This window comes from Solea solea, chromosome 20 (genome assembly GCF_958295425.1).
Source record: "Solea solea chromosome 20, fSolSol10.1, whole genome shotgun sequence".
NCBI lineage: Eukaryota > Metazoa > Chordata > Actinopteri > Pleuronectiformes > Soleidae > Solea > Solea solea.
Genome location: NC_081153.1, coordinates 16,846,338 through 16,867,769, shown reverse-complemented (window position 1 = coordinate 16,867,769; position 21,432 = coordinate 16,846,338). Strand labels below are relative to the sequence as shown.

The following is a 21,432-nucleotide window of genomic DNA, read 5'->3' as shown; positions in this document are numbered from 1 at the left end:
CACAGAAACCTGTTGCCAGCACATCACACACAGTGTTCGTCAGGAGCCACTTCATTGGTGGGAGGTTTCCTGAGGAGGCGGAGCCTGCTGCATGAGGACTGCTTCAGCTCTGTACTCACTTTAACACCTCACTGTTATAATAATATATATATAATATATAATTATATAATAATAATAATAATGATAATCTGTTTGAAAATGTTTAAATGGCAGTATGAGACTATATTAATAAACAATGCATTGGGCAATACCAACCAATATAAAATCAATATCAATAATCAATCAAAAAGATACAGAACAAATACCAAAGAATAAATGACTTGGTATCATTAAAAATAAATGGAGACTTTATAATCAATATTTTTGAATTAAATAAAATATCAAATATGACCAACACATTACACGCAAACTAAATGTATAAAAACGGTCAATAATAATAAAGCAGCAATAAAATGCCAGATGATTTAGGATTAAGTTTTGCGTGTTTTTGAGTGAGTGTTGAAGAAGGCAGTTCATTGTGTTTTTAAAAATTCTTATCTTTCGCAAATCTGAGGCAAAACATTCACTGCAATTATGTTTGCAAGATGCATAACTTATGACGATACACAGTATATTAAAGATTATTTTATAGATACTGGGAAAAAATGTAGAGAAACATTTTCATTGAATTACAAAATTCACATATCTGTACTGTATTTTGTTATTTATATTTCTAGCAACTTTTACTTTTACTCCTCTACTTTTCCTATAAATAAAATCAGTATTATGGTCTGTATTTATATAGAGCTTTTTCCAGGCTTGATGAGCTGCTTTATTCACACATCTTTCATACTCATTCACACACTGCAACATGGGGTTAAGTGTCTTGGACACATATAGACTAACAGAGTCAGGAATTCAACCCACAACCCTCCAGTTGAAAGACAACTCACCCAACCACTGAACTACCATGACTAAATCCTAAATCCCCCCAAGTACATTTTATATCAGAAAATTACTTCTGATACTGATAAGTACAGTAAATGTCATATACTTATATAAGTAATATTATAAGCAGTGACTTCAACTACTACCACATGTTCCAGTAAGATACTTGTACTTTTACACAAGAATCCCTTTAAGGTACTTTATACAAGCCTAGATCTAAAGGCATCAAATTATGCAATAACAATTGCAATAAAATGTCAGATGATTTAAGATTAACATTTGGCAAATGTGAAGCAAAACATTCACTGCAATTATGTTGTTTGCAAAACGCATAAACTTTGTCGATAGCTTTAAGCTTATTTATAAAGATACTGAGGGAAAAGTGCAGACACACTTTCATTGAATTATTGCCCAGCCCTACCCAAGATTGATTATTTTATCCTAGATGCCAGCATCTGTCAATAATGAAATTAACTATTATTTTCATTATCAACAACTTGTTAGAAATTGTTAATCACTGTTTCCCAGAAATACTGATGTTCTCAAAAGTCTTACTTTGTCCACAAACCATCATTATTGAGTTTAAATGGTCTCTTTGTTATATGGAGTTCAGAAACCAGAAAATATTCACTTTTAAGAAGCTGAAGAAAATAAAAATGTGAGAATGCGTTTCATTAATCATTAAAAAGCAAATTGAATCTATTATCAAAATAGTTCATGATTAATTTAGTAATTCATAATTAATAAAATATCAAATGTATAACAAAATAATAATGCTGTCGACCTATACTATTTTTTTTATAATGTAAATGTTTACAGACCCACATTTGCAGGTTTTGCCCAAACTGATCCGAGAGAAATAACAACTTTAAAAGGACGTTAATACTGTAGGAAAATAAATTACATTATCTCTCCAATATATTTCCAATCCTCATTTTAATACAACAATTAAGAAACAAATGAAAAATGGATAAAACCAGACAGACACGTACAAAAAAAAGTCTCTTTACTTCAGAGTTCAGTACCTTTCCCTTTCCCACCCATGTGTGGGACACAGTGGTTCCTCCGGGTTCCACCAGGAGGTGCCAGAGCAGAGCAAAAGCACAGCACAAATACCAGTACAAAATAAAAAGGTACAGCTGAGACATAGCAAGAAAAGAAAGGCAACTCGGACATTGCATTAAGTAAATTAAGGAAAGGAAAGAAGGAAGAATAGTCATAAACACCGTATACTGTGACAGAAGTGTGAAAAATGGGTATTTTTCGCTCTTTAGTTATTTGGTCTACTTCAAGGACTCTTGCAGCACAGAGGCCAGAATATAAACATGAACAGATCAAACATTTACTGCATTGGTTCACATGCAACCCCCTCCTGTTTTTTCTTTTCTTTTTTTTTTTTTGAAAATGACTATGCACATCTGATATGACATGATGTCACTACTCGCTATGCCAACACCATCCAAAAAGCACTGATTTCACAATTCATGTGTACTGCAGAGATAAAAAATAAGAGAGAGAGAGAAAAAGTTGACTCAAAACGTATGGTGTAAAAAAAAAAAAAAAAAAAACCCAAAACACCATACTGTATACAACCAAGACACATAGGTTCAACGTATTCATTTGTTCATTGGTCAACTCTGCAGCATGATCACCACTGATGTGTTACAGGAAAATGTTTTGTGCTAATATTTACAACTACTTTAAAAAGGCTACATATATACTACTGCATTTTCATTCAAACAATTTTCAGATGAGAACGATCTGCGTCTCAGCTCCTCAACACACCTGAAAATAACCTATATCGTGTGTGTGTGCCAGTGTAAAGTGGCAGCTGATTCTCTCGTCTGTTTGTGCTTTGTTCCAGAAAACATAACTAACAAGAACTTATTTTATGAGACTGATGAGGTCAAGTGTTAACGGAGCTGCTCGTTCACAGCTAGTAATTGAGTTGTGGCTGATAAGAAACAACCGGGAAGCAAAAGCGGGTAACTATGCTTCCATGGTCTGTTTTTTCCCCAGTCAATATTAAAACGTTGCCGTAGAGATGTCAACGTAAGACGCAGCCAGCAGCATTTCTTAAACTTGGCTGACAGCAGGCACTTCCAGAGCAGAATGGATGCGTTTCTTTGTGAAAATGGTAGCAGTATAGATGTAGCCTAAATGCTAAAAACCTTCTCTTTAAAGTGTGGATGAAATCTTGACCCATGTCTTCTTTGGATTAATCAGCACTGGATACAAAATGACAAATATAAAGAAGAACAAGGTCAACGTGTGTGTGTACTCATGATTGCAGGGACAGGAACAATCAAATGAACTTTAAAAAATCCACCTGACATTTCTGTTTTACAGTATGACAGTTTTACATGTCAATATATGGATGAACTGGTGTTCACTTGTTTCCAACTGTGATACAGCAGTGCTAGAATAAATCATTTTGATGGCAACTAAATCAATGAATCAATTCTTTAAAGAAACTTCGTCAAAGGATAATTTTGAGGGACTCTCTTTTTCCATACAAAGAGATATATGTATCGTGTGTTTACAATTAATCCCATTTATTCTAATGTGGGTTTGACTGTTTATGTGTGCGTTTAAAATACCATCACACTCGTGTGGCCCGCGAACGTGCCCAGTCAATTCCAGTCAGTCAGTGCGGGTACGTCCGTGCCAGTCAGTCACAAAGTATGTGAGGTAGTGTGTTGGTGTCAGTGCTTTGCTGGTTGGCAGGCAAGATGTTTGAAAGACTGTGTTTAAACATTCATCATGATTTTTTTGACTCCTACTGGAGGGATGGGGGGGGGAAAAATGATTTGCCTAGAGTCACTCAAAGTGCTTTACATAAGCATGGATGTCAATGAGTATGTTTCTCTGTGGTGAACAAGTAAAGGGCTATTCAAGAGAAAATTGGGCTTACAGGTCATTCAGATACAGAACAAAGATGTATCTATGTGTCCTTACATGTCGCACCTCCATGCTGCTCCTTTTTCACCCACTCAACTCTCATTAGCTGCCACCAGCTGGCCTAATCCCTGGCGCACAAACACGGCCTGGATGTCCTTGGTCTTGATGCAGAAGTCACAGGCCCAAACAGCAGCGCTCTCCCGTGTCAGCAGCCCATACGCTGGCTCTGTCAGACCTGTGCAGTCACGGTGAAACCAGCGTTGGCACGACGCCTCGCACAAGATGGCGTCCTGGTCATCATGCACCTCCGCCATACAGAGGCCGCAAGGGAAGACCATACCAGGGCCGCCAAGTTTTCCGGGTCCAGATCCTGGCCCGGTTGAAGAGGCAGCAGGACCAGGAGGCAGAGGAGACTGGGTGTTTGGGGTTGAGGTGGAGTTAGAGGGGGGGTTGGGGTTGCTGCCAGGAGTGTTGCCGCCATTGTTGTTGGTCATGTTGTTCTGACCTGAATTGGGGGTCGCATTTGGCATGGGACCACCTGCACCAGGAGTGTTGTTCTGCTGGTTGTAAGGTGTGGAGCCAGGTGCAGAGTGAGGAGGAGTGGATTGTTGCTGTTGCTGGGCAGAGTTATTAGAGTTTGGTGTGTTTGCATTGCTTGGGGGCTGTAGCTGACTGGTTGGTGGATGCTGGGGCTGACCTGATCCATTCAGGGGACCAGTAGGAGAAGAGTTAGGGTTAGGCTGTGGTGGTGCTGATGGAGGCTGACCAGGTGTATTAGCATTAGATTGCTGAACATCAGGGTGGCCAGGGAAGCCACCACCAGGCTGTGGTGGACCAGAGTTAGGAGGAGGACCAGGAGTGGTATTATTAGGAGGGGGGCCATTGGGATTTAGGTTAAGTTGTTGCTGCTGTTGCTGTTGCTGCTGCTGCTGAGGCCCAGGTGGTGGCCCCCCTCCTCCAAAGTTCTTTCCATCCTCGTTGCCTGGCCCTGGCGGACTGGGGCCAGGGTAGGGACCATCCTGTGATGGAGGGAACTGTCCTTGAGGGGGCATACCTTGCAGACCTACCATGTTTCCTCCAGGGCCACCACCCATACCACCCATCATATTCATCCCAGGACCCATGCCTCCTCCCATGGAGGGCAGGGGGCCATGTGGGGGCCCTCTGGGGCCTCCACCACTTGGTAATGGTGGGCTGTTGAATGGATGTCCACCCTGTCCATGCTGCTGCTGTGGAGGCATTCCAAACCGAGGGTGGGGTGGTCCCCCTCCTCCGGGACCTCCCATGCCACCTGGTGACAACATGGGGTTGAATCCCGGCCCAGGGTGCATGGGTGGACTGAAGTTTGGTGGCATATTGAACTGAGAAGGGCCGCCAGGGGGAAATCCTCCGCCACCGCCTCCTCCCCCACCCCCTCCGCCACCACCACCTCCGAAACCAGGCATTCCTCCAAAGCCTAGCTGATGGTGGGGTCCAGCATTGGATGGAGGGCCAAACGGTGGCCCCCGCCTAGGTTGACCACCACCTGGTCCACCTGGGCCACCCATGAAGCCCATGCCACCACCCATTCTGCCTCCACCATACCCACCTCCTCCACCTGCTCCTGGGCTTGGAAGAAATGGAGCACCACCTGGTCCAGCTGGCCCACTAGGTCGGGATGGCGGCCCAAAGTCATCATCAAACGGGTTGGAGGCGACCAGGTGATCCACCATGGGGGTCGGAGGAGGCGCAAACTCAGTGAGGTGGGAGAACCCCGCCGCCTAAAACAAAAGAGGAAAAAATAGAGCGCAACAATATTATTGCTTTCATTGAAGCAGATAACTTAATCACCTCCTCCGTTGAGGTTATGTTTGACTGTGAGCAGCATAAATAAAAAAGTAAAGGATGGATATCACCCAAAAATTAAATCATTTGATTTTAGTGGTATTCGGACAGGAAATGGAATTCAGTGCCCTGGAAGATGTTGGTGCTCTGAGAGTGCTTTATACAGTTTCTGACTGTACCACTCTGCAAGGTCAAGGAAAATAACCAGATTCCCTAAGTATGGTATTACCTGAGTGGTTGATTTCCTCGCCTTCTTCTTCTCTGGGCTCTTCATTTGTGAAGCTGAAATAGTACAAATGAAGGGATGGGGTGGAAAGGGATAAATATCATATTAGTTACAACAGAAATAAGTGTTTCGTGCCATTGGTCCACCAATCAAGTGAAGTATCACATTTGGATTGGCCAATACCCCTTAGTGACAGAGTCGAGCAGCTTTAGACCTAGGCCTGTTTGTTTAAGTCCAACAGTTGGGATGGATTCAATGATGGGACATAGACTGGCATGAGGACAAGATGCTGAACATCCAGGCGTTATCATCACCAAATTTATGAAGCCTTGAATCGCAAAATGACCCAGGCAGACCAAATGACCCAGGCGAGAGGGAGAGAGGCCGCAAACAGAGGCAGAAGAGGTAAGGTCAATGAGGGAGACAGGAAGAGACGAAGACATGAGGACGAGGAAACGAAGTTGAAGATACACTGATAGCAGGAGAGACATCAACCCTGTTCACGGGTCCATTCTGTGAGAAACAGCCACCACCGGAGACAGTCGTGAAGTTTACATATGGGGAAGGCGAGAAGGGATTTGCTAACAGCACCAGTGCAGCCCATTGCAGCGCAGTAATGGATGATTCCGATCTGATTGGGAGATGGGTGAAATTAATTCCTACCTTTGCTTCGTTTTCCTTGTCCCGCCAGTAGTCTCCCCGATTCGGTAGCCATTAGCTAATATGACTGTCGGTGAAGTGGCATATCACCGTTCAAGGGAAAAAAAAGTTAAAAATGACGACGTCTTGAAGGCTATGAGCCGAGAAGGTGGAATCTGCCTTCAGGTCATGTCAATAACGATGGAATGGTTATCATCATCATAATCATCACAGCAGTAACGAAGACGTTTGGGTTGTTAAATGATGTTATAATGACGCCGGCCCAGGTCTGCGACCTCCTTTCCAGCTGCAAATGTCTCGCCACGGTTTCTGTCACGCCGGGATTTGGTCACCAAATAAACATCAGGTAAACCTGAGCTCGTTCACGTTAGTCGAACAAGTTCGTTCGTTTTGAGCCAAACCAGTTTTTGCTATAGCTGCGGGAAACTGGCTGCTTGATACCTGGCTCGTCTGCCGGTACAAGCAAGTTACAAAGAACCCCCCTCTTTCTAAAATGATCACTTACAGATGTGTAGCGACTTGAACCAGCTAGCTAGCGCAAGCTAGTTAATGCTATAGCTAATTGGCTAGCCACGTTACTCAATGTGGCTAGCAAGCAGCGGTGAATAGCTGCAACACTGATGCATGAATACGAAACTGTGACTTGTCTCTCTGAAATCAAAATATGCCTTTCGTTGCATGTGTCAAAGCATGTGTGAGAAAAAGCAGTCGATCACGTTTTGAGAACAGTTCACTATGCTAACATTAGCTTGCTAGCTAACGTTAGCATCTCACTGAAGATAGCTAGCCATCTTGCAGACTGTCTTGGAAGCAAACTGTACCCTTTCTCCGTTGCTTGCTCTGCTGTCCTTTAAACTGAAACTCTCTGGTGTGTCATTGCCAGCAAACCAGTCCTCACACGGTGTATGCTTGACGATCCACCATTCAGCTATAATTCATTCAAAAACGCAAATTTTGCCATAATTATCATGGCCTACTGTCGCCACCGGACAAAGAGGGACAAACAGGAGAATCGCGCACCATGGAAGGTTACATTTCGTCGCAAAAAAGGGGGGTTTCGACAGTTGTAATTAATGACTATTAAAACCAAATTGACCGCATTTATAAATATACGGATTGATTTGTAACGTATAATACCATATATTTATATTAAAAGTCTAAAGGTTGTATTATTGCCCACTGTGTTTATTTTTGAATTCATTTCATAGAATGACTGCCCTACCTTTCACTGTTAAACATGGGGCAGCTCAGAACGGACCATTTCCTAATAAAAATTATATCAGGGATGGACGTTCATTTGACAGCCAATTATGCACGTTATTAAAATTTTACCAAGACATAATTAATACAAAAAATATTAATATAACTTTCAACTTTTGCTCAGGTTTTTTAATTTGGAAAAATCACTAAAATTAATAGATGCAGAGAAGTTAAGCAGAAACTCAATATATATATATATATAACAGAAAAAAGAAGTTTATACTAAACTTACATTGTTCCCTGGCCATGGAATAATTTCAACATGTTTTAATGTAGGTTAAAATGATTTTATTTTGTTAATTCCTTGTTGTCTGTTGCCCGTATTTTTTTGCATTTTATATTATCTGAGTATTGTGTATTATTTCAGATGAACATTATTTGGTGAGCTGTGATGCAGGTCTCCCTCAATGGATCTCAAATGATTTCTTAATAAAGGAAAATAAATTAAACCATTTTGTGTAGTTATTATCACGCATTAATCACCTTGTATATGTTGTAGACAGTATATCATGTTTGTTTGTTTTACATTGTATATATATGGTTCTATTTTATTATCTTTTAATTCGTAATATTAAAAAAAAATGGATATGTCATGGTGTTTATGAAATATGTTTACTATTTACTGCATTTACTTACCTTTATCTTTAGTCTATATGCTAAATTGTATTCACATGATAAAAAAAGTTAATATGACCGCCCACCCTGTCCTGCCTCCCACCCTGAACCACACTCAGGACGCAGTCGTAGCTTCAATGCAACAGTGGACGGTTGTCAAAGAGAAACCACTCTGGGAATGGGACCTAAAACCAGAAGCAAGACCAACTTTCCCTTCTTAAAGCTCTTCCACCACAGAAGACAACTCTTTATCAAAAGGGAATGAACTTTTCCTCTGTAGAGAAGAAGGAGCAGGTGTAAGAAAACTACAAATGGGCTAAATCAAAGGGTATGGTTTTTAGTTTAACGTGCCAAATTGGCATCACGTTTGTAAGTCTTTGACTTTTAAGAATAGAGCTGTTGGCTTTTATGACATGCTTTTAAACTAAGGTGTGGAGATCCTATAAAGGTTATGCAGGTTCTATCCCAGAATAAAGCAACGGAAGTCTTTTGTTAGAAAGGCTGCGGTTTCTAAAGGTGCGTCTCTGGGGCCCTGGTGCATGGCGCTGAAAGGTGTCGAAAAAAGCCAGAGAGAGCGTTGTTGGTTTTCATCTGAGTTGCAATGGCAAAGTGGTTCAAGGAGTTCCCCATCAATCTGAAGAATGGCACCGACAGGATCCGCTCAGCCTCCGAGTCAGGCTCCCAAACCTGCAGAGTCAATAAAAGCGGACTGGTGGTCAGCATCGGTACCAAAACCACTGGCTCTAAAGCGGCCCATCGCAAAAACTCCTCCGCTGACGGCACAGGCGGCGGTGTTGGGTCTCTCCTGTCCGGAAGAAACCGTAAGAACTCGGCCGCAGACGGTGGGAGTTCACCCAAAGAAGGAAAAGTGTGGGATAACCTTCTGTCTGGGAAGAGCCGCAAGAATTCCAAAGCGGAGCCGGTGTTTGAGGACCAGCACAGGTCTGCTGTGAAGAGTTCCCCACCTGCCAGTGCTTACATCAACCGGCTGATCAGAGTGGACAAACAGGACAAAAGTCCCAACTTCAACAGTGGCACCATCAGCAGAGAAGTGGCTCCTGAAGCAGAGAAACCGACAGTCCAGAGCAAAACAGAAACAGTGAGTCAAAAATATCACTTTATATCAGTCAATACCAATAATTCCATCATATTCCCTGGAGTTATATAGCATTATGTTGTTGTTTTAATTGTATTTTTGTGTATATTATTGTGAGTATAGTTACTCATGTAATACACATATTGCAATAGTAAGGCACTGCTACCACTATATTTTAATACTCAGTATGATATTTTATTGTCCCCTTAGGGGAATTCATTTGTGAAGCATATATCACAATCAATCAGTCAGTCAATAAATAAAAGCTAGGTGTAATATAAAAAATAGTTTCATAGATTCCGGTTAACATGTAGCTGAACTAACCATTTAGCAGAATGTCATAATCCATCATTGATTAACAATCATACTACAGATTGTTATCTCTCTAACAACAAGTGTAGTGTAACTGAGAATGTTGCAGCTTCTGCTTGTGTATCAGATAAAAATGTCTTTTTCAACACTGCTGAGTGATTTTTGGGGGTTTCCAGCTGTTGTCAGATGTCACATTAAATAAAATCAACATAATGTGAGGCACATTTCCCTGACACCTGCAGCAGCCAAACAAAAATAACATTAGTGACAATGAAGAAGCTTGGATCTGGTCCAAGTTTTGAAAATTGATATTAAAGTTTCTATGTCTCCCTTCCCCTTTGTCTCAGCAGCACCCATTGTGTCCACTCCTCTCAGTCAGTCTCTCTATCTTTCCTTCTGTTCCTCTCCACCCCTCGCCCTTTCACACCCACCTTCCCTGCCTTGAATACAAAGCTGTGGTCACTGACGAGGCCTTCACCTTCCTCTGCTGTAATCTGGCTCTGTGTTCCTCATCTCCCCCCCTCCCTCCGTCTCTTCCCCTGTCTTTCACTAAATCCAGGCCCCCTGGTGAAGGCTATCATATTATAAAAAGCATTGTGTTATCTGACACTCGGGTGCTAACCCAGGTTCCCTCCAGCTTGGCTTTGAAAAAAAGAGAGAAGCCAAGAAGGTGACAGTAGAGGGATGGTGAGAAAAGGGACAGATAAAAGGGTAGAGGAATAAAATGGAGGTTTTATGTTGCAAAATGGGAGTAAATCCCAGTTTTTGCTCTCAAATCCACACATCAACCTCTAGTTTGATTAGGTAATTTATAAATGAACCGGGATGTCAAAGCAAGAAAGATGTGCGTCTTCATTTATGCCACTGAAAATGAAAAAGTACTGATTTAAGCCTGTCAAGGATCCGCTATTTGATTTAAAACCCTGTTAAATGTTAATTTGGAAAGGGAGAGTATTTTGAAAGATGCAGCTCCATTGAGTGATGTCTCTTGAAAGTGTCTTGTAAAATAAACAAGAAATTATGCGGCACTCGATGAGATGAGATGACTCGACAGTCAGGCATGACTGGTTTGGCAGAAATGTGACTGTTGACAGAGAGAGGCGAATGTGAAGAGATTGGACTTTGCAACAAAGAGACAAAAGAGAGGCTCCTCAGAAGGACATGTAAATGAGGTGCCATGCAGTCTGTCTTGGAGCTATTTTCTTGATTAAAATGTTCATGTAAAAATGCCAGACATCTGCTCGTTCCAGCTTTTAATAGGACACTTAATTGAATATTGTTGTGTTTTGGACTGCTTTTCAAACAAAAAAAAGTCATTCAAAGATGTCACTGGTCCTGTCAAAATATAAGGAGCATTTCATCTATTATGATTTAGACAAAGAATCAACAAATGAAGTAAATGAATCATATTTAACATCATTTTTACTGCTGCCAGTCTGAAAAACTAATTTGTACTCCACTTGTTCTCTTTTCACACAGCGAAGTGTTTTAAATGTGCTCAAACATTCCGTTTTCTTTGTATTTTCTGATGCAGGTGATCATTCTTGAGGATTACGCGGATCCCTTTGATGCCCAGAAGACCAGAGAGAGGGAGGCAGAGAGGCTTGGAGAGAATGACGGTTACATGGAGCCTTATGATGCCCAGCAGATGATAACTGGTAACTTTTTTATTACTGTAATGTCAGTGTTTCCTAGAGAAGTGGGACAGTAGTGAGACAATCATACACCGGCATTTAACCACATGTTAGCACCTGTGTGACTCTCTGGGCCAAACAGTGACAACATGAACTCACTCCCCTAGTGCTCTCTGCACCCCATGGGGTTGCCACAGCAACTCTGTTGCGTTCGGACAATGGGTGCAGTTTCCTGCTTCCTCTTTCCTGTCTCTGTTTCCTGGTGCTATTCTCTAAAAAGGAAGTTGGTCCTCATTGCACCCCCCCCATTTCGGATGCGGCTCTGTGTAAACCTCTACATGGACCTGTCTGACCATTTATCAAAAGTTCCCAGCATCCAGGATGACTGGTGGACTGCCATCCAATCACATGCTCTGCCGACCTTTCGCTCCATTACTCCATTGTTTTAGCTGAAAGGGTTACACAATAGCCTGCTGTGAATGTGAAAATGCTTTATTGCGGCGCTCTCTGCTAGAAGTCACTTCAGTCAGAGCCAGGCCTCCTCAAAGAAAATGACAGAGGATGTGAAGGTGTCACCGAGTCAATTTATGCCTCATTTTAAATCATACTGAGGAAGCAAAGTAAGCAAAGATCTGATGTCACAGTGAGTCTAAAAGCAAAGCTACGAGAGTATGTCGGCAAAGGCATAACGTAGGAACACCACATCTATTTTTGGGGAAGTTAGTTTTTAGCTCATGACTAAAAGTTGAAATTAATATTCCCAGCATGAAAAGGCCATGGGCCTAGCCAACATGTGTTAATGAATTCAAGAGTCACGGAATTTGGTATGAAATGGAAGTGTTTAATAAAAGCTCCACCACGTTTTATGTAGCGTCTACCCCAGGGTAGATTTAATAACTCTCAATCACAATTAGCCAGGCTTTTTGTTTAATTTCTGATAAAGTCAAAATTCAGTTATTAAAAGGTGATGTAACTTTCATTTCAAGATAAACTCCCTTTGCAGTGTCATCAAACCTCATCTCATGTTTAAAACACATATTAAAACAATTATTGATGAGAGTCCAGGGGGTAGCAGAGTTCAAGCAGAAATGGATTAGAGAAAGTCAACCACTTCACTTCCCCACCATCTTAGTCCATCAGTCATCATTTAATCCCCCTGAGCATCAGCTGTCTTTTTTAACCTTTGGGTAAAGTATATTTAACAAAATAATCTACACTGGAAAGACGTTTTGCTTTCAGTCATGTCTTACCTCTTTCCAATGGAATTAACATCACGTGACCCAACTCTCTTTAAAGAAGGCGTCTAGTATTAGATGCAGCTACTTCTAGTCACTTTGTTATTAGCAGAGGATTTAATGCTAATCTTAATCCTCAATCTCATGTTTTCTACCTGCTAGAGATCAGACGTCGAGGGTCCAAAGACCTGCTGAAGGTCACCGTGCTGACCGAGGGCAGTGAGGTGACGGTGGAAGACGGCCAGCCTGGGCCTCTGCAGATCTATGACGTCCCATATGAGGGAAGTGGTGGTGATGGCGACAAGGCCGCGGTGACACGGCCGGATCTGGATCCTCGTCCGCCCACGGAGTACGAACTGCCGTGGGAGTGGAAGAAGGAGCATATCGTGAGAACTCTGTCAGGTACAGCAGATTATGAAGTGGATAGCATTTTAAAAAAAAAACATGCATGGTGAATTAAATGATTCATCCTTTCTTATGGATGTACCAAATTTGAATAGTAACAAAAATAAAAGTATGTCACAGATTCTGTGCACATTTTTCCTGAACCAGAAAGATTCATGTACCAGCCTTTCCTCTTCCCCGTCTCAGATCCACAGGAAAAATATATTTGCAAGCCAGTCCTGCACCACATTCATATTTTATACGCAGCACATACCAACAGCATACAAAATAATATCCTGTATGGAAACATCAAAGTGCTGTCTTCTTATTCTATATTCAACCCCGGGCATGGAGTCAGTTCTTTCTTTACATAAATTCATATCTTCTCTCTCATGACTCGTCTTTCCGCAGCACAGTTTGACAGTCTGGAGCGCTCAGTCAAAGATGAGACGCCTCCGCCGACGCTCACCAGGCAGCCACAGCACCCGCCGACCCAGCCGCCGTCTCAGCATCAGCATCTGAGGCAGAAGAGCTGGACCCAGAAGATCCTGCGATCTTCACCCCCAACACTACTGTCATCATCCTCCACCACATCAGCCAGCAGCCCTGACACTGACGCCCGCTGTGTGGACCCTTCCCTGCCCCTGGAAAAACAGAGGTACCCTCACAAACAAGTATGCTGCAAACAGAATAATCCTGTATCCGAAATTATAAAAGCAGCAACAGACAACATACAGAGACAATTCACTCACACACTCACCTACTATCAATGTAGAGTGTCAAATAAACTAATCACACACAGAAGGATCCTTGACCTTCTTGCTGTGAGGCAACAATGCTCGCCACATCTTCGCTGTGTGTCCTTCCTGTAGGGCACCAGTTTCAGACCAACAGCCATGTCACTCAAGTCACTTAAATCACCTTCTTCTTTTCTACTCTGATTCTCAGTTTGAACTTCAGCAGCTTGTCTTGACCACGAGTCGGTGCCATGTGATTGGTTGATCAGATATTTTCATCAACAGGCACAATCCTGGTCCTAGGGACCCACTGCCCTGCATGTTTTAGATGTTTTCCTGCTCAAACACAGGCTTCTGCAGGATTATGCTGATTATGTGTCCATTTGAATCAGGTGTGTTGGAGCAGGGTAGTGGGGGACCCCAGGACCAGGACTGAGAGACCCTGAACAAGCAGTTGAATAGATGCACTGTTAGAACAGTGAACACACTGCTTGGACCCAAGCACACGAGACAGGAGGCACGATGAATGATTTCAAGAGTCTTTATTTTCCTCTTGAAAAAAGCAGGAAAAATCAAAATCACTTCTTCACAGAAAGAAAAAACTAAACTAGACTTGACTTCAAAAGGTGGCACAGGGCTGGACTCTGACGTGTTCTCTCAAAAGCATAAACGACACACTGGCAAATAACAAGGGAACTGGGGACACTATATAGGGGGGAGGGAATCAAGGGCAGGTGTGAGTGATTACTAATGGGTCACCAGGTGAAGTGCATGAGGGAATTAGGGAAGATGTGTCAAAACAACTGAGGAAACTACGCGACAGGAAGACATGACATTTACCAAAATAAAAGGGGAAGTGAAAATTAAACCCACACCAAAAGTGACATGAACTTAACGTGACTTTAAACCTAAACTAACACGATAACTGAACTAAACAAGACAAAAACACTAACAGAGCTGATGCTTCGTGACATGCACCTCTGTGGACACCTCACTACAGAATTTAAATACACAGTGTTAGCATTTGGGTTCTCTTTTTTTCAGGGATTTTAAATGACTTTAGCTCCTAATGTAAACACTTGATCAACCCCAAATGAAATCTCTCTCTCTCCTCCTAGCTGGTACCATGGCTGTGTGACTCGACAGGAGGCGGAGTTTCAGCTGCAGTCCTGCAAAGAAGCCAGTTTCCTGGTCAGAAACAGCGAGTCGGACAACAGCAAGTACTCCATCGCCCTCAAGTGAGTGTAACGGGAAAGTGCATCACTATTGTCCAAAGGGCTGAAACATTACACTGTGAGCTCATACTGTTCTCATACTGCAGCATATGAGAAATGTGATAGGTGCTGCTGTAAACTCAACAGCTGAAAGTAATCAATGTCACATTTTTATATACTTTTAACGTATAAGGCTGTTAATATTGAGTGCATTTCATACTGCCAACAGACCAGCTGCACACACGTAGTGACATTTATTACCCGTATATTTAAAGCCTGTTGTAACTTATTCATCTGTATCACAGAGCGGAGCTCCACCATTCACACAGCTACGTGTAACGTGTCCTTTCATTGTGGTAATTATGTAGTTTATCAAAGCAGACACTTCCTGAGAGTGGCTCTCATGTTTTTGAATTACCACAAGGTTTTGCAGCATTTTACCTAAGATTTATGTGTTTATGTTTCAAATAACATACATAAAAATGTTGTCACTCATTCATAAAACACTCTGTATGCAGCCTGGGTATGTTTATCTATCGAAAAACAATATGAGTTGTTATGTCATGATTTATATTGTAAATTGGGTCGAGATGGTTGAACATACTTTAAAATGTGGTTTTTCCATATAAACAGCTTAGGAAATGCTGTATTAGAGCACAACACATGTATTAATCTGTTGCTACATGTTTCTATTTGATTCTTCAGTTTGGCTCATGTTTGCTTAGACCTGTATAGCCCGGGTGTTATTTGGAAATACCTACCCCTTTATAAATGTTAAGTAATGTAATAATGACCCCAATTTCAGTAGTAATAAATGATTGCGAGGCTGAATATTACAGACAGGATGATACTCGTGGGAGAAAGCTCACCATGTTACTTTCATAAGGCAAAATAAGCTGCTCTAAAACACGCACCACAATGTATTCATTTCTAACATTCTTTAGTTCATTATCTTTTCCTCTGCTCTGTGTTACTCAGGACGAGCCAAGGCTGTGTGCACATCATTGTTGCTCAGACCAAAGAAAATGGCTACACCCTGGACCAGAGCAGCTGTGTGTTTCCCAGCATCCCAGAGGTGGTGCACCATTACTGCACTCAGCGTTTGCCTTTCAACGGAGCCGAGCACATGACTCTGCTGCACCCAGTGCCTCGCGTCCACTGACCCCAGCCCGGCCCAGCCCACATTAGGTATACAAAACAAACACACCTCTGGGCCTGCATGGATGAAATGTTTCCAAACATCAGTCATAATAACCTCATTCCTGATCAGTGAAGCTCAATGTGTACCACTGTACTCTTGTGTTTTTGAAACTACATTTTATGTGACATATTTGCAGCTCGTTCTTTGTTTGGAACTCCAGATGGCTTCTTTTATTTGTTTACCTGGGTGTTTGGCTGATGCAAAACACCCAGGTTGTCGTCGTGCAGGTGATCAGGCACTTTTATTGATTCAATGTGACGTGGGGATGGATTTAAAGGCGACTCAAACAGAAATGTGATGTTTTTTTAGTTTTTTTTTAATGATCCACTGTGGCTCTAGTAACAGATAAATGTGTTACTTATTGTTGCAAAGTTCCATTTATAAAGAAGTACTATCGCTCTCGCTCCCTCTGGTGGGTGTGCTGCTACACTGCACCAAGTTGCCAAAACAAGTCCTTGAAGTTCCAAGTTGCTAAAATCCGTGCAAATAGGCGTATTATTACACTTATCAATGAATGATCAAAGTCCAGTTGTTTTATCAGTTATTGTATGCCCATAGCAGTTTTTTATAACTTATCCCCTGTACTTGTAACCGCTGTCTGTCCCTCGAGGCTTTCCTCTGTATTACTGTGAATGAGGCCATTGTTTCTACCGTATTATCTCCACTGTGAAGAGTGAGTGATTCACCAAAAATGCAATGTGGTTGAAGGAGGAACGGCTGCACAACAGTTGAAGCCTTTTAATGTCATGAACTAAACTGGTTTCATCTCTGGTGTTCAGATAATCATTTCAGATAATCAAGGAAGCATTTGATTCATTTTCAAACTTGTTAACAAATGTCTTTCATTTACAGACCTGGGTACATTTAATGAATGACATTTATTGCAGTAGAGGAAACAAAGAAAAAAGGTTTGAGTACAACATTAGCATAAAAGAAACCAGTTTTGTCAAAGCTTAATTGCTGTTCTTAAGACCATGTTGCCAAAAAAAAAAGAAAAACAATGTTGCAATCACTTAAAGAAACATTGTGTAACTGTGCTGGACATGCTGTTGATGTAGCAAACACACCATAATTCCATTAAACCAAAATTGGTTTCTGGAAGTTTTTTAAAAACATTTGTTGGTCCTGGTTGCCATCATTAAAATCTCTTTCACATTAAAGATTTGTGAGTGTACTACACCAACCGGTAAAAGATGAATGCACACCGTAGCTTTGCACCAGGGGTGTTGCATCACTAGCAAAAATAGAGCAGACAAAGACATTTGTGTGTTTCAATAATGCAGAACGCGGCTGAAACACATGCATTACGGAGTCAATTGACCCTGAATTAAATATCAATTTAACTCATTTCCACTGGTTAAAAAGAAGACATAAAGGTGGTATTTCATATCAAGTTACACACTTTTCATAGAGTTCTTACCACGTCACAAAACATACATGTAGAGCAAGGTCAGAGGTTCAGGTTCACTTCAGGTCAATCACCCATAAAAATGAATTGAAGCTGTTATTTAAATAACATGTTACATAGTGTTGATTTCAGGTGTAAATGTGGAACAGCAAAATAGGAATTCCAGTCACTACATAATTTTTTGTTTTTTTACTTTTATATTCCAAGTCTAACTCAAAACACTGTAGTCGACAACGTGGCCCAAAGTTAGGCACAAGTTGTATGTAAATAAGGTTTTGTTGTCTCATGTTTTTGGCAGTTTGCCGTTGCCATGTCTTTTCAGTGGTGAAGGAAAACCGGTTTGTTTGTTTTTTGCCAGTGCTCACATAACAGTGAAACCAGGTGACACACCTGCCATCCAATTTTCACCATTGTCTTTCGATATGTGGAGCCCTGATGTTCAAACATTGTGAAGCGATTCAAATAAACGCTAACTTGAATGTTAATGTTGCAGATCTGCTGTGAGTGTCACTCTGATCCCAATAAATCCCATAAAGGTGAAGGTGTTTGTGTCAGTGTTGAGGCCCAGAGAGAGAGAATCACCAACCCATCAATGACTGACAGCAACGCTGAGACCATGACAAATGATGATTGTAGTTTCGGCAGTTTGGTTCTCCATTTTGCTAAACGCGGCTCAGTGAATATGGAACATTGGGTTCAGCTGAGGATCGCATTGAATACGAACACATGACATATAGGTCTGTTGCATGTAGATCTGAGGTAAAGGTGGCGTTACGAAGAGGTAAAGATTAAGAGTAGTATCATTACACCTATGTCAAGGACGTTTAATGTCAAGGAAGAAAAAAGGAGCAACTGACACCATCCCTCTCTCCTTCCCTCCTATTCTTACATATCATTCACCCCTCTCTCTTACCTTCCTCACTCTGATGGTGTTACCTGAGGCTGATATGTGTCTGTCACCTGCTTCTCCTTGACTCACCAGGAGGACACGATCACCGTTTGCTCCCATTTGATGCCAAGAGTTTGCGCTTTAATTTACAAAGACAAAATTACCCACAGGTGTCATCTGTCTTGAACCAGAGATGTGGTTCAGTCTTCCCACAAATGTTGTGTTACCTCATGGATAAACTGCTGGTTGTGGACTTTTGAAGAATTGGTTGTAGGCGACCCGTGACACCTGTTTGGCAAGACCCGCCGGTTGTTGACCAAGTAGTAAAATACTTTTAACAAAGTAAAGATTAAAACACAGTGAAGACTGTGTTTTTCAAATAAAATCCCTGCTGTCAGAGTTATTTCACAGTACAATCACCAGTGATATCTAACCATACTAAAAGCTTTTCATCCAGCAAAACAAACATGACTTATTCATCATTAAATATGACATTATGTCATTCATCTATGTTACAGACTTTAGTGTAACCACATGGTGTTTTAAACTAATAATGTAATCTGTACACAGCAAAAAGTCGAGTGTTGAATTAACTCCAATGGAGGTGATTTCAATTGAAAATGAATTCCAATAAACATAATTATTAATTTTCAAACACATTGATTTATGCCTTTTCACCATGATATTAAAGCATTGTGAATGAAGGTACAATGTACAAACTTTCATGTGAAACACTGTATGAGCTCAAAATGTGCTTGGAAAAATACCCCGAGGGATGAGATTCTTACCCATGGTGATGTAGAAGCTGTCAATCTTGCTCTTCTGACGCCCAACAGCAAGGAGTTATGGCTGCTGACCCTGTTGGTTGCGGAGTTGCTCCTCCAAACTGCAGCATGACTAGGGTTGAGATAAAAAAACTTAACATTAGACACAAGAATAATAAAGAAAATATAGCAGAGATTCTTCTTCTCACTGGCTAGGGCAAGATGGGAATTCATTTTTAATTTCATCCTCCGGTTTTTAACAATCCTCATTTACACATGTGGTGAAAAAGGTGACATGATCACATCACATGCACTCATTTTTAGAGGCTTCTGTGTATCAGCAACAACAGGGAGGCCATTTTCTTGGTCGTTGGCTGAAGACAAAGAGTTTAACTGAAGAATTAACTGAAAACTCTTCAAAGTTTGTTCATATTTATCCCAAGAAATTAGATCAGCATAAGTGTTTTTGTTTCCTTAATCATATAGTCATGACAATAATGAATGAAAATGAAAATGCTTTAAGACAAGATGAACAAATCACTTGTTGTCCCATGGAATCACCATAAACTGATAGCTAACTTAGCTAACCTGGACACATTTGCTGTTCAGTCCTGGCAATAAACATATATATATGTATATATATATATATATGTATATATATATATACATATATTCTCCGTAGGTGTTTCATTTAAACATAGTGCAGTTTACAGCGTTACTATGATAGTTTCAGTAACGTTAAGTTTGACTTAATTGCACTTACCGCGTAGAACTGTATGAGAGGAGGAAAATGGAGTCGACCTGTCTTGTCTCCAATCAAAGTAGTGAAGCACGGGTGGGCGGGGCTTAATTACACAGCTGCAGAGTTGATTTAACACTGACGTGATCAACTCTGTCCAATGACATTAATAACACTTAATATAGTTTAAATCAGAAAGTGTTAAAATGACACTTCAACTCAGAAATGTTTAACCCTGAAATGTCAACACTGTGTAGGAATGCTCAGATTGTACAGATTGAACAAATTATCTGCCTCATTCCTCCCTGTCCCAAGTGCATCATGGAACTACAGAGACCTTCACACACTAGGAAGAATGTTGTTCTTCTTTGTTTGTGTAATAAACTTCTGCTTCGACATGCAAAACGCATGCTGCTGTAAAACCAAAACAAGATGGGAGCCGAGCCAAAGGCCTTGCTTTAGCCAAAGCAAGGCCTTTCCATCCATCCATCTTCTGCCTCTTCTTCCACATGAGGGTCGCTGGTGTCAATCCCAGCTGATATAGGGCAAAAGGTGGGGTACACCCTGGACAGGGCCACATAGAGACACACTCACACTCCAATGGTCAGTTTAGAGTGTCCAGTTTACCCAATCCCAAAATCTGCATGCTTTTGAACTGTGGGAAGAAAACTGAAGAACCCACACACACACAGAGAGAACATGCAAAGTCCATGCAGAAAGGTCCTTATTCTGACCGGGTCACAAACCTGCAGGTCTTCTTGTTGCAATGGCAAGAGTGCTGCTGTGAAAACCAAACGATTATTATTTGACAGTGTTTATACACCTATGCAAATAAAAGTGTTGGTAGTCTTCAGAAAATGTCCCACTCTGGACATATAAATGTAAAGTCCAACATCGTACGCTGCAAAGTCACTTCTCCTCTGTTGTGAATCACAGCCTAAAGGTTTCCCTGTGGTCCTTTATCAAGATGCATTTCATGAACCTTCTCAAATTCTACCCAAAAGAGAGTGAGTTACACCTGGAAAGAAATGAATCATCAGATGATATAGACCTGGATGTGCTACTGTATACTTTCATTCTGTCCCTGTGTGTGTGTGTGTCACTGTCACACAATCTCTGCTGCCTTTCAGGCTTGATATGTTCGCTGCCTGACTCCAGCTGATGGAAGTGCATGGTGGCTCTAAACTGGGTGTCGCTTGACCTGCTCCACTGGTAATCGAAGTGCCCCTGCCGCCGTTATCAGATGCTTCGGACCAGTGACATGGCTTGGCTTTGTGTTGTGTTGCTCGTCTCCTTTCCTCACAAACGTGACGCCTGCCAGCGGAGACTTTTGCGTTTCACTTTGAACTGGCTCTGCTGGTAAGGTCAGGCGTGTTTTTAGATACTGCTTGCAGGACGTCCTCAAG

General features: G+C 41.5%; 2 protein-coding genes and 1 long non-coding RNA gene across 6 annotated transcripts; 1 reads left to right on the top strand and 2 right to left on the bottom strand.

The window, feature by feature from the left end:
• Nucleotides 1–1,844: 1,844 nt before the first annotated feature.
• On the bottom strand, nt 1,845–7,569 carry pygo2 (pygopus homolog 2 (Drosophila)). 2 transcript variants are annotated; one of them, XM_058619333.1, is made up of 3 exons: nt 6,542–7,569; nt 5,882–5,934; nt 1,845–5,588 (listed from the first exon to the last, which is right to left on the bottom strand). In XM_058619333.1, the coding sequence occupies exons 1-3, from the start codon at nt 6,591–6,593 to the stop codon at nt 3,921–3,923; spliced, it is 1,773 nt and encodes a 590-aa protein (XP_058475316.1). In that variant the 5' UTR covers nt 6,594–7,569; the 3' UTR covers nt 1,845–3,920. The 2 variants fall into 2 exon arrangements, with proteins under 2 accessions (XP_058475316.1, XP_058475318.1); XM_058619335.1 differs by having other exon boundaries at nt 7,360–7,569.
• Nucleotides 7,570–8,531: 962 nt separating this feature from the next.
• Nucleotides 8,532–18,119, top strand: LOC131447765 (SH2 domain-containing adapter protein E-like). 3 transcript variants are annotated; one of them, XM_058619801.1, is made up of 7 exons: nt 8,532–9,512; nt 11,356–11,479; nt 12,853–13,092; nt 13,486–13,732; nt 14,930–15,049; nt 16,004–16,213; nt 16,363–18,119. In XM_058619801.1, exons 1-6 carry the CDS (start codon nt 9,015–9,017, stop codon nt 16,185–16,187), a joined length of 1,413 nt encoding a protein of 470 aa, XP_058475784.1. In that variant the 5' UTR covers nt 8,532–9,014; the 3' UTR covers nt 16,188–16,213; nt 16,363–18,119. The 3 variants fall into 3 exon arrangements, with proteins under 3 accessions (XP_058475784.1, XP_058475782.1, XP_058475783.1); XM_058619799.1 differs by having other exon boundaries at nt 13,486–13,748; XM_058619800.1 differs by having other exon boundaries at nt 16,004–18,119.
• On the bottom strand, nt 17,973–20,099 carry LOC131447766 (uncharacterized). The gene is made up of 3 exons (XR_009234079.1): nt 20,051–20,099; nt 19,312–19,420; nt 17,973–18,811 (listed from the first exon to the last, which is right to left on the bottom strand). It is a non-coding gene; the product is annotated as an uncharacterized LOC131447766 (long non-coding RNA).
• Nucleotides 20,100–21,432: the final 1,333 nt, after the last annotated feature.